Here is a 13,191-nt window from a genome sequence, read left to right on the forward strand (position 1 = left end):
CTGATCAAGAATGCGCTATCATTCTCATGTAGAAAAGTGCAACTGGCAAAGCTACTATCCAGTCAACGCCTTTCTCTCTGCAGATTTTAGCAAGTCGAATTTTCAGAGTCTGATTGTGGCGCTCCACAAGACCTGCTGCCTCGGGATGCCGGACACAGTGGAATTTCCACTGATAGCCCAACAGGAGTGTAACTTGTTTTACAAGCTCGGATGAGAATGGCTGGCCGTTATCTGAGTATACGATACGTGGCAAACCGTACCGTGGGAAGAATTCACGAACCAGCTGCTTGGCAGTGGTCGGAGCAGTGTAATCTGGGACTGGATATGCTTCTGTCCAACGGGAAAGTGCACATACAACTACGAGGACGTATTTGAATCCTCGACAACGTTCCATCTGGATATAATCCATCTGGAGGACTTCAAAAGAGTGATCGGGGGGATGAAATCCTCCTTGCTCTACAGGAATGCTTTTACCTGGATTGAACTGACAACAAATCATGCAAGTACGCACTTTCTGTTTGGCTGCTGCTCGTAAGTTTTTATTGAACCATATGTGTTGAATACTGTCTAACATAGCTTTTTCTCCTAGATGTGCAGGACTATGTACTGTGTTGATGATGACTTGAACCATAGAGTCGGGGAGAAACCATGTAGATTTTCCCTTCGTCATCCATCCCTGATCTGTTTGGATCCCTCCTAGTTCAGTCCATTTCTTTATTTCATCTGGTGTAGCATGTGTCTGTATGTCTATTACATCGTGGGCGGGAGCCCTAACTGTCATGCAGTGTGTCGGTGTCGGAACTATTGTCTTTGTCAGGTCAGTTGTGCGAGTCTGAGCTGTGTGCTTGGCCGTTCGGTCTGCCAGGTCGTTACCCTGGGAAACGATATCAGTGATTTTTGTATGTGCCTTGCACTTCATGATGGATATAGCAGTAGGCAGATGTATTGCCTCTAACAGAGCTTGAATGAGGGGACCGTGTTGAATGTTGGCACCGTGAGAAGTTAAGTAACCTCTCTCTCGCCAAAGGACTCCGAAGTCGTGTACAACTCCGAATGCATAACGTGAATCTGTGTATATGTTAACTCTCTTCTTTTTGGCATGAAGGCAGGCTTGTGTCAGAGCGATGAGCTCTGCTGCTTGAGCTGACAGGGTGTCAATACAATTTGTCTCTATGACTTCAGTTTCTGTGGTGACTGCGTAGGCAGCCACTAACTCTCCTGTACTTGTTCTCATGCATGAACCATCCACATAAAGTGTCAGGTCTGGATCTGGTATTGGAGTGTCTGTCAAGTCTTGTCTGGGTTTCGTCGTGATAGTAATGACTTTAATACAATCATGTGCTAATGGATCTGTTCCACTTAACGGCAAAAGTGTAGCAGGATTCAATGTGTTACAGCGTCTGATTTCTATGTGTGGCTGAAACAATGTCAATTCATAACCTGTCAGTCGTGCTATAGTCAAGTGCTGGGTCTGTGTTCTGTTTAAAAGAACTTCCACGGAGTGTGGAACTTGTACTGTCAACTGATGTCCTAACACTATAGAATCACTTTGTCTGATTGCTAGAGCTGTTGCTGCAACTGATTTCAAGCACGCAGGCAGAGCCTGAGCTACTGGATCTAATGTGCTAGAAAAGTAAGCACACGGTTTGTGTGAACCTGCATGTTCCTGTGTGACTACTGACAAGGCAGTACCTTCGCGTTCAGTAACAAAAAGTGTAAAAGGTTTGTTGTAACATGGTGTTGCTAAAACAGGTGCTTGACATAAGGCTTTCTTTAAGTCGTCAAAAGCTTGTGTATGTTCTTGAGTCCAAGGGAGGACAGTCGATGACGCTGCCTCCTGGGTTGTCAACTGAATGAGTGGCTTGGCTAGAAATGCATACTGAGGAATCCATTGTCTGCAGTAAGAAGTGAGGCCTATAAAGGCCCGCACCTCCTTTTGTGTCTTGGGTCGTGACATGTTTACGATTAACTGGATGCGATCAGGTGTGAGCTGTCTCCCCCCTTTGGTCAGCAAGTGACCAAGGTACACAACTTGCTGAACACAGAATTGCAGCTTCGAAGGGGACACTTTGTGCCCCTTGTCGGCCAGAAAATGCAAAACCGTTAGTGATGCTCGTTCACATTCAGGTTCGCTCCGGGCGGTGATCAACAGATCATCGACATACTGAAGCAGGGCAGTGTTAACAGGCATGTGTATACTGTCAAGTTGTCTTTTCAGTGCTTGGCTATAGATGCTGGGGCTTTCTGTAAATCCTTGAGGTGCGCGTGAAAATTTGAAGCTTCGTCCATTTAAACAGAATCCGAAAAGGTATTGGCTTTCCGGGTCTATTGGAACACTGAAGAAGGCGTTCTTGAGGTCAATTACAGTAAAGAACGTCGCTTCTGAATCAATAGCTGTCAATAATGAAGAGATATCTGGGACCACGGGATACTGTGGTACAATGCACTTATTCAATTCGCGCAGATCAATAACTAATCGATAAACTGGGGGTGCCTTCGGATCGGTACGTTTAACAATTGGAATGATAGGGGAATTACATACATTGGAGTCGGTTTCCACAACCACTCCTTGTGCAATGAGCTCGTCAATGATTTGCAGTAAAGCCACTACAGCATCTGGGGGTAACTTGTATTGTCGAATTCGTGGTAAGACTACTCCTGGTCTGAGTGTGACTCGATATGGTGTAATGTGCATACAACCTACATCAGTGGGGCCTTGCGCCCATAAATGTGCAGGGACATTCTGTAATCTGGGATCCATATCTCTCAATACATAGTGACCTTTAAAGTCGCGCAGAAATAGTCGTACTCCTTCCGGGGAACAGCATATTACAGCTCCTAGAGCTTTCAGTGTCTTTATACCTAGCAAGTTTTCTGGACATGATTTCGTGAGCAATAAATCTGTAGTACGTGTCAATGGACCAACTGCAAGAGGAAGTGGCTGTGACACTTCGTTAATAATAGGCTGTCCTGAAAATCCAAGGGAAACATTCTGTGAGCCTGAGAGGGGTGCCCCTGGGACTTCATCATGACTGATAGTGGTGCGACTTGCCCCTGTGTCAATCAAGAACTTTCTATCTTTTCCCAATACTTGACTATGTACATAAGGACCCTCTTGATCTACAGGAACCTCAATAAGAGGCAAGCCAACCTCCCTCTCTAGGCTATTTCATGTGTATTGCTGATAGTCGGGATAATCATTTTGCGCATACTGATACATCTGTTGTGTCGTGTTTTGTGTTGCGGTGATGGGCTGTGACTGTGGCACTGCTACCGTCTGTACTGTCTGTTGTGAGGCTTGCATAGGCTGGATGTTCTGTGGTACTTGTTGTTGGACCTGGTCATGTCGGGGAGGACGTGGTCTCTCTTTGGTTTTACCCGTAGAGATATTATGCTTCAAAACTGCACAATCGTTTATATAGTGACCTGGCTGTTTACAGTAGTTACATGTCCCTTTAACAGGACCTGGTGAATTATTGGACTGTGTTGTACCCTTTTTCTGACCATCAGCTGGAACTGACTGAGCAACTAGCATTTTCATTTTCGTGTCTTTTATACGTCTTTGTTCGTGTTCCTGTTCTTCTCTAATTCTATTCTGGTGGTACTGTAACATTTGTAACATTTGAGATGGGGAATTTGCTTGCCAAGTACTCTCGACTTTGTATACACGGTTCTTAACCTGGGGCAGGGAATTCTCTACTAATTTTGTTACAAAAAGGTGCGGGTATGACTCGCTACTTGGTTTCAGACCGCTATTAATAATAAAACATTTCTCGAATCTTGAATAATAGTCACTAGTGTCTTCATCGTGTTTCTGTTTACAGGCTGAGATTGCATCCCAGTCTTCCTTTTTCGTTGTCAATAATCTTGGCAGAACTTGCACAATTAATCCAGGTAATGCTTTAGCTTTATCCCCAAGGCCTACCCCTGGGGTGCGACCCTTTTCTTCATCCTCTATTTCAGTCCAATTAATCTTTTTATCTCCCACCTCCCATTCTTTCTCTTTGAGTTTCTCGTAAATGCCGGCAGGCAACAGAACCTTTAACATTTTCATAATATCTGAATATGTGTAGTCTCCCATGAGTAACATATCTTTAATTTTGCGGTGAAATCCTGCAGGGTCTTTATCATGACAGGGTACTAGTTTCTTCATTCTATTTTTGTGAGAGGTGTATATACATACACACGTTCTAGTGAGTTATCATCCTTTCTTACTGGATGTACTTCTCGTAAGGGATTCTGTCTGTCTATGTAATACGTTTTTCTTTCTATGAAGGGAGCTGGATCAGGCCGTGAACACAGGAAGGCACTGTACCTGTGCCGATGTTCTAGAATTATTTTAATTAAATCAGTACCTAGACCTCTCCATTTCTTCATGAGTAGTTCTATTAATATATCAGGTAGGGGACCTGGATCAGAGTGTTGGCTTTTATACAATAGCAGGAGATGTTGTATCATGTACATACCAGCTAAACGCTGTTCGTCTGGTGAAAGGTTCAAAAACGTGTGTGCTAGCGCATCATCACTATATTTATCAGAACTGTCAGCCCATTGTACTGCTGACCTGGCTAATTCTTGTTCATCCATAGAATCGAGCACATGGTACCCCATTCGTTCTTGAAGTATTTTATCCGTAGCCTGAAATAAGTGTTCAGGTGTCTTCGGATTTGACATGGCAGCTTGAAAAAGTCTCTTACTTTCTGGACGTACCGGACGCATTGAATCATTAAAAGGTCTTCCCTTACCTACATATGCTATCATTTCTCTGGCTGGTAACTGCAATTGTAATTGCCCTGTTGTCGTTTCTGGTTGATCGTCCTCCTCCGAGGATTCAGTCTTATCTGCCTCAGTCTCTCTTTCAGGCTGTTCTCTTTCATGTATCTGTATTACGGCTTTTCGGATCCTTCTGTACATATTTTCTATACAACCTTGTTTATCATGTTTTCCGTCTGTGATATTCTGACCCCATTTGTTAAGTGCTTTCATTTCATCCGGGTCTACACCAGGCCTATCTCTGTTTCTTATTAAGCAGTTTATAAAAAAACGTAACAATAGTTTCTGAGTATCGACTTTCTGGTATGCCATGGCCTCGCCAATGCTTTCAGGACCTCGCCCTGTTTGGACAAAGTGATATATTTTGTCTAGATGATCAACCATTCCTGGTAATAACAATAAGTAGTTTGAAGCTCGTCGTATACGTACTGATGATAGCATCATTCTGTCGTCATCTTTACCTGGTACTGGATCATATCTACAGTCTGTAAGGGGTTCCTTAAGTATGTCGAAATTCGCTGATTTTGGTGTACTTTGGTGTGCTAAATCCCTATAAGTCAGTCTATGTGCTGGGGGTGGGGTCTGAAAACCTCCTGTGGCACCTCCTGAGGTGCCAGGTCCAAAAGGATTTGTTGAGTGGAAGGTAGGGAGAATAGGTGCAGGAAGAGGTGGTGGAACGGGCGGAGGGTGTTGAACGGTAGGAGTAGTTTGTTGCTGAGGAAGTAGGGGCGGATTATTTCGGGGCGGAGTGCCATCAGCGGGTGGCACCTGGGCACGTGGATCTGTATATCCGGGAGCTACATCGTCTAAATAGGATGAAAGGAAAATGTCTTTTGCGGTCTTGTGGTGTAATTTAGTCGGGAGCAATGGAGGTGGCAGATCTTTTGGTACTTCCGGGGTGGCCTTAGGCAAACCCTCGGCCAGCAGGGGATACATACCATTCATAAGAGTGTTTCGTTGTCTGTCTACTTGTTCTGCTTTAACTCGGATACCTTCCCCCACTAATACGTTTTCTCGGGCTTTGTCTGACTCCTCCCTACTTTTCTCTTCTTTTCTGAGCGCTTTCTCTGTGCGTCTATGTGATTCTTTACGCCATAATTCAATGGCATCTTTCTGTGACTGTCTGGCTTTCTTTTTCCATAATGCTTCTTCTACTCTCATGATGCAATCTGCATCCCATGTCCCAGCAACGGGCCATCTCTGATTCTCTGCTAGATCCTTGGTGTAGTCCACCCATAAATCGAGATATAATACGGCATCTAGGCCATGTTTGTGGTACATAAAATACCCTGGAGTGTCCCTAGGTGGAATAGGAACAGCTTCCTCGAGTACCCCTTTTCTGGTTTTTATCTGTCTTAATTTGGAGAACAGTGGCATCTTGAACCCTGATACTTGATATTTACGCGAAAACTTGAACACGGTTAATACACTAAACACAGCAATGAAAATCGAACAATCACTCATACCACGACATTAAAACACATTTAACATTTTCAAAACGAACAATAATAATTAGAATAAAACTAGCTAACTACATGATACTAAATGTACTGCTAAACAGTACAGATACACTGCTAAAACAGTGCAGACTGGATATACTGCTAAACAGTACAGATACACCGCTAAAAACAGTGCATACCGGGTCTGTGTACCCAAACCCGTCTTGACCGGCACAAATTAATGCGCACGTCTAGATGCGTCCCCAGCAACGGTACTCACCGGGAAGCACGGAACAGAAGGCCTCGGAAACTCTGGACTGGACTGGACCGGACTGGACTCGACTCGACTCGTGACGTAGGTAATTCGAAACTTCGGAACCTGGTGGGCCTCCGTATACCTCGGATCCTGCTCTCTCACAGCTAGGCTCTGGTCGGGATCCTCCGCACTCCTCACCGCCTCGTCTGGGTGTTGATCGCAGCCCTAGTCACCTCCGTTGGCCTGAGGGAGGTACAGGAAATCCTGCGGGTACGCGTAATTGTCCGTCTTGGCTGGAGCAGGGGGCAAAGGCTGCAACGCACCTACCGGCGCGTAAGGTGGGGGAGGGGTACCTGTTCGGGCGCCAATTACGTGGTAAATTTAAATTACCTATACTTAATTTATGCGGTAAAGTTCAATAATAACTCAGTCAAAAATAAGAGACAGAATCCGTGATATTTGAGGTTTTAAAAGGGGTTTTATTCCTTAAAAAGGAATTGGGTGTATGATTCGAATCATGGCAAATCGCTTCCGTCACCACGAAGGTTCGGGAAGGGACAGACAACACTTTATTGACAAGACATCATATATATAGTCAATGCATTACAGTAAAGGCAGATGCAGGAGGCGTAACAGCTGAGAGGAGAGATAAGAATACACACACGTAATGAAAGAGGCGTTACAGTAGGCGTGCATGAAGGCATGTACTAGAAACGTCATTCTGAGATGTCATAGTTGGGTGTGTCCATAAGAGAATTCTGTAGTGTCAGCAGAAACATGTGGCATAGATGCGCGCGCAGGCAGCAGGACGTGTGATTGACGTGTAACTGGAGGGTGAAGGGGACTTGACATTTAGCCCTACATGAGGAGACAGAAGTCTGGGATGTCAGAACAACCTAGTCCTACATCGTATCTAATATCTTGTGTTTAAGGAACTGTATTATCTGGAAGGAAAGGTCTCTCGGGCAAAAGGCTATTCTATACTGACTGCTAGTGCGTGCATATGCGTCTACGTGTCTACATGAGATGCGAGGGGGCATGTGCCTACCATGGTAACAGGAGCTATGAATTACTTGCATGGAGACAGTGAGGCCGGGCCCTTTGCTCTGCAGCTGGAAAGATGTTTACCTAAACTACCAGACAGGAATGTATTTTCGAGGAGCGGAGCAGATAACTTGAAGGCTGAATACAGTCTTGCCAGGCAACAGACCGAACCAGGCACCGTTAGCCGCGCAGGGAGTAAAACAAAGGTCATGGATACAGATGCTCATCCAAGCTGGAGCATCCAGAGACATAAAGCAGGAATAAACTTGATGGCAGAAATCAGGGCCTAACTCGCCTGAGCTAGGGAAAACGTGAAAAGTGCACCATGAAAAGACGTTGGCAAGGCACACTTAGGAACGGAATATCCGACCCATTCATGGTGGATCTGAAAGAGGACATGTTAACGTTGGACGCAAATGTATTTGCGTCTTCATAGCTGGCACAGAAGGGAAGTTACATGCACTTTAAGTTCGTACATGGAGACGGTGGGGTACACGTTAGGGAACATTTCTGACCATAAAATTTATATTTCCTCATTGTCTAAGGTGGACCAAATTGCTCTTGTTCTCGCTTTCCAGGGTGTGGTCTGTAGTGAAATGTTATCGCCCCCTAAGGAAAGAGATCCCATTTATCCAGGCTTTATAAGAGATTTCAGCTGTGTTTTTCAAGTTGTTCAGGATGACTTTACACGCAAGTGTATGTACGAAATCCAACAAGTGTCTGTCCTCTTCTTTGTTTAGGTTTGGGTCTAGTGGACCTGTGAGTAGGAAGGAAAAGTCCCAAAAAGGGAAAAAGCAAAATGTTTGCTAATAAATTCAAAAATATTGTCCCAGTAGGTTTTTAGGGATGGGCAGTATAAGAACATGTGTGCAAGATTACCAATCCCTTGTTTGCAATTCCAGCATGCAGGTGTGTCTCTGATTTTTAGTTTGTGTAGGCGGGAAGGGGTCCAGAAGGGCCTCTGTATCAACATAAATTTAGTTTGAGCAAGGACTGGGGCTATCTTATATAAAAATTGGGACTTCAATATTTTAGCCCACTGCTTATTATTGCCGATTGTTAGACCATCCTCTTTTCATTTGTCGTGCATAGTTTCCATGGGTTTAAGGTGATGTATGTCATTACATTGCATACTAATACCACGCATGCCATTACAACGTGGGTATTACTAGGCGATGTCAATGACAACCACATGTCATTACATTGCATACTTTGACCACGAGTATGCCTTTACCACGCATGCCATTACAAAGCAAAGGCATGCGTGGTAAAGCTATACTCGTGGTTACAGTTTGCAAGGTAAGTGACAACCATACCCCTACACCTACACAACACACTACTCCCACCCCTACACTACCCCTAACCCTAAAACACTGACACTACTCCAACCCCTACACTACCCTAAACCCTAAAATACTACAACACTAACTACACTACTCCAACCACTACACTACCCTAAACCCTAAAACACTACTACACTACCCACACTACTCCAACACCTACCCTTAACTCTAAAACACTACTACACCACACTACCCACACTGCTCCCACCCCTACACTACCCCTAACCCTAAAACACTACGACACTACAACACTACCCACACTACTCCCACCCCTACACTACCCTAAACCCTACTACACTACAACACTACCCACACTACTCCAACCCCTGCACTACCCTAAACCCTAAAACACTACTACACTACCCACACTACTCCAACCCCTACCCCTAACCTTAAAACACTACTACACTACAACACTACCCACACTACTCCCACCCCTACACTACCCTAAACCCTAAAATACTACTACACTACAACACTACCCACACTACTCCCACCCCTACACTACCCTAAACCCTACTACATTACAACACTACCCACACTACTCCCACCCCTACACTACCCTAAACCCTAAACCTCTACTACACTACAACACTGCCCACACTACTCCCACCCCTACACTACCCCTAACCCTAAAGCACTACTACACTACAACACTGCCCACACTACTCCCACCCCTTCACTACCCTAAACCCTAAAACACTACTACACTACCCACACTACTCCCACCCCAACACTACCCTAAAACACTACCTACACTACTCCCACCCCTACACTACCCTAAACCCTAAAACACTACTACACTACAACACTACCCACACTACTCCCACCCCTACACTACCTAAAACCCTAAAACACTACTACACCCCTACACTACCCTAAACCACTACCCCCACCCCAAGCACCATCAGCCTTACCTCTTTCCTCGTGGTTCCAGCGTCGCCGTCTCTGCTAAAGGGTTCCTGCTTCCTGTGTCGCACAACGACGTGGATAGCCGCCATTACACATTACATCGCATGCGTTGTAAAAGCGCATACAATGTAATGGTATGCGTAGCTTTTACTACGCATTGTAACATCACATGCGTTACCCACCTTACCGCCAGGTCCTCCTCCCCCAAATACTGACTGCCACCCTTCTGACATCAATGCGGCCCCTAGGTCACATCACAGACCAAACTTTTTGGCCCATGGAAACATTTTTGTGAGTACCCATGGTCTACAGTGTACACATGTAGGAATACAGTTTGATGGATAGGCAGGATTGAAGTAATGCATTATTGATATTTGGAGGTCAGTACACCTCCACCACTCAATCCTTTGCCCTCCCTCTGCTTCTTTAGAGTTCCTTCAGGTACTAAATCTCAGAATACAGTGACACTTGACCAATGGAGGTAGCTATGCTCTATTGTATCTCATGAGATATGGCTCCGGCCAGGACTCTTGATAATGATCCGATCACTTATCACTGATCACTTATTGCGAATTTAGCTACTGTCCTGTCTTGAACTGAATGACCTAGCTGAAACACACAATTTATGCACATTATTTATTCTTCTTCTTCATAAAGCGGGTTCCTTTCCCTGCACCAGAGGTAGTTTGGTGGAACCTCACTCTAGGTGAGAGAAGGCTTAAGATGATATTTAACTTCACTTGAATGAATGAATGATTATTTAGTAATGCGCGAACTTAGCCCAAAGGGCATCAAGGCGCAGACTAAAAACATAAAATATATATAGACAATTACAGTTACAGAAAACAAACAGCGAATTTAAGATTCAGTGATAGGCCTGGGAGAAGAGCCAAGTCTTCAAGAGCTTCCGAAACATGATCAGGGAAGATTGGTTAGACAGCTCGGGGGGGAGGTTGGTCCACAATTTAGGGGCCAGAGTGGAAAAGGCTCTTCCTCCCTTGGTCTATTTATACCACTTTTGATTGGTTTATTGTTTTTAATTTACCCTGGCTAGGTAAAATGTCAGGCTATAAAATGTATTCCAGCCTAATGGATGTCATTTTTTTAAGCATTACTGATGTCCCATATTTTGCTCCATACCTGTATTAGTATCTCTGTATCAAATATTTGATGATAAAAATATAAACGTTTGGTAACTATATTTGCATTCATGCAGGCAATGTTTTTGTGTTGCCCCTGCATAAAAATGATTTGGACGAAAATATGTGAAATAAGTATAACTTCAACTTTGGTCCAAGGTTACTGGGCCTTCACACCAAGCAGTGACAAGGCTTAGATACTTGGTCAGAGACTGACATCACAAAACCAATACAATTAATTCACTGACAAAAGCTGCAAGTTTAACTGTCAGAGTAGATGAGTTCTGCTTTATTAGTGAGAAAAACTTAGGAATAACATAAAATCACTAGCTGATGGAATGTTGATTCTACAATGCAAAACAGCAAAAGTTTTCCATATCCCACATAAAATTGGTCAGAAAAAAGTAATCACGACAAAGAACTGACCATAAGTCTACAGATCAAATAACATGCAACACCAGTGACTTATTAATATTTTTAAGAAGGATGTCATTCTTCACTCTTCAGTGGACAAAAGTTGTGCAATGTGTACTTTGCTTAGACAATAGGGATTTTCAAACAAAATATGTCTGGAACTGCAAAGGTGCATAGCACATTAACAAAGCCACATCTACCTGCTTTTATTTTTACTTTAGCATTTAAAAAAACGCATAAATGATCAAAAGGATAAGTTATAAGTGGAATGTACCTGTCTCATTGCAGTTAAAAATCCTTGTGGGTTAAAGAATCCGGTCATCCAAAAGCAGTTTGGCCGACCCTCAGATATCCAGATAGAAAACTGATGATTTCGGTCCAAAAGTTCCGTAAACCAGAAACCCAGGGTGCTCGAAGCCCAAGAAGCCTTGAGAGAGAGAAAGAGAATGAAAGCAACTTCATAACATGAAGATTTTTAATACTGAACGTTTTCTTATTCATGCGAGATCTTCCATGTTGATAGTAAACAGTACACAAGAATAACAATAGCGCTACAGTTTGTTCTGTAGCAGCTAGTGCACACGTCTTTCACGGTGCAAAAATCACTTGACAAGATCATGGGCCCGATGTAGGTAATTCTAAATTACCACTTCTAAAATACCGAATCATACCGATTCGGTATTTAAGAAGTGGTAAATTAGAAGGGGGGAAATGTAGGTATTTCAGATTCGGTAAATACCGAATCGTTAAGATTCGGTATTTACCGAATCGGTAAAGCCCATTGATTCCTATGGGCATTGCAGCCCATAGGAATCAATGGTCATTACCGAATCGGTATTTACCGATTCGGTAAATACCGATTTTTGCAAGGGTGCAGGGGGTGTCACTTTGACACCCTCTAGCACCCTGAATTCAGGCACGTGTGTCATGTGGCACACAGACATGCCCTAAGGGCATGTCTGTGTGTCACATGGCACTGGTGTGCATGCACACATGTGCATGCACACCTGAATTCGGTATTTCACCACCCAATAGGATTGGGTGGTAAAATACCGATTCTAAAGGGCCTGTGGCACTCTTAGGAGTGCCACCTACATGTGCATTTACCGAATCGGTAAATATACCGATTCGGTATTTTACCGATTCTGTAAATTTACCGATTCGGTAAATTTACAGAATCGGTAAAATATAGGCCCCCTACATCTGAAAACCCATTTACCGGTCGGTAACGGCCGAATTCGGCCGTTACCGGCCGGTAAATGGCCACCTACATCGGGCCCTAGGGCCATATGTAGGTAATACACATTTACCGATTCTAAAATACCGAATTTTACCGATTCGGTATTTCAGAATCGGTAAATAGTATGTAGATAATGGGCCGAATCGGTAAAATTTGGTATTACCGATTCGGTAAGAATCGGTAATTCCCATTCATTCCTATGGGCCTGGAGGCCCATAGGAATGAATGGGAAGCCATTCACTATTACCGATTCAGTAAATACCGAATCGGTAATAGGGGGAACATATTCAAGGGTGGCAGGGTGTCACATTGACACCCTGTTGCACCCCTGAATCGTGTATGTGTGCACATGTGGCACACATACATGCCCTAAGGGCATGTATGTCTGCCACATCGCACTTTTCAAAAAGCACAAATTTGCTTTTTGAATGGTTTTCGATATTTACCACCAACTTGTAGTTGGTGGTAAATAACAAATCCTCAGATCACAAATGCACTCACTTGAGTGCTCCCTACATTGAGGATTCGGTAATTTACCGATTCGCTGGCAGATGCATCAACGTAGCCTTTTGCTATTCCTAAATAGCGATTTTTAAGGAATCGCTATTTAGGAATAGCAAAAGCCTATGCA

General features: G+C 43.9%; 1 protein-coding gene across 1 annotated transcript in view; it reads right to left on the minus strand.

The window, feature by feature from the left end:
* The window catches only part of DNAH5 (dynein axonemal heavy chain 5), a 5,605,957-nt gene that overhangs the window by 70,689 nt on the left and 5,522,077 nt on the right, over window positions 1–13,191 (minus strand). Inside the window, exon 70 of the mRNA XM_086967405.1 lies at window positions 11,595–11,747. Within this exon, the coding sequence (XP_086823531.1) occupies window positions 11,595–11,747 (153 nt within the window). The remainder of the gene's footprint in view (window positions 1–11,594; window positions 11,748–13,191) is intronic.

Source organism: Lissotriton vulgaris, chromosome 4_1, assembly GCF_964263255.1.
Source record: "Lissotriton vulgaris chromosome 4_1, aLisVul1.2, whole genome shotgun sequence".
Lineage (NCBI taxonomy): Eukaryota > Metazoa > Chordata > Amphibia > Caudata > Salamandridae > Lissotriton > Lissotriton vulgaris.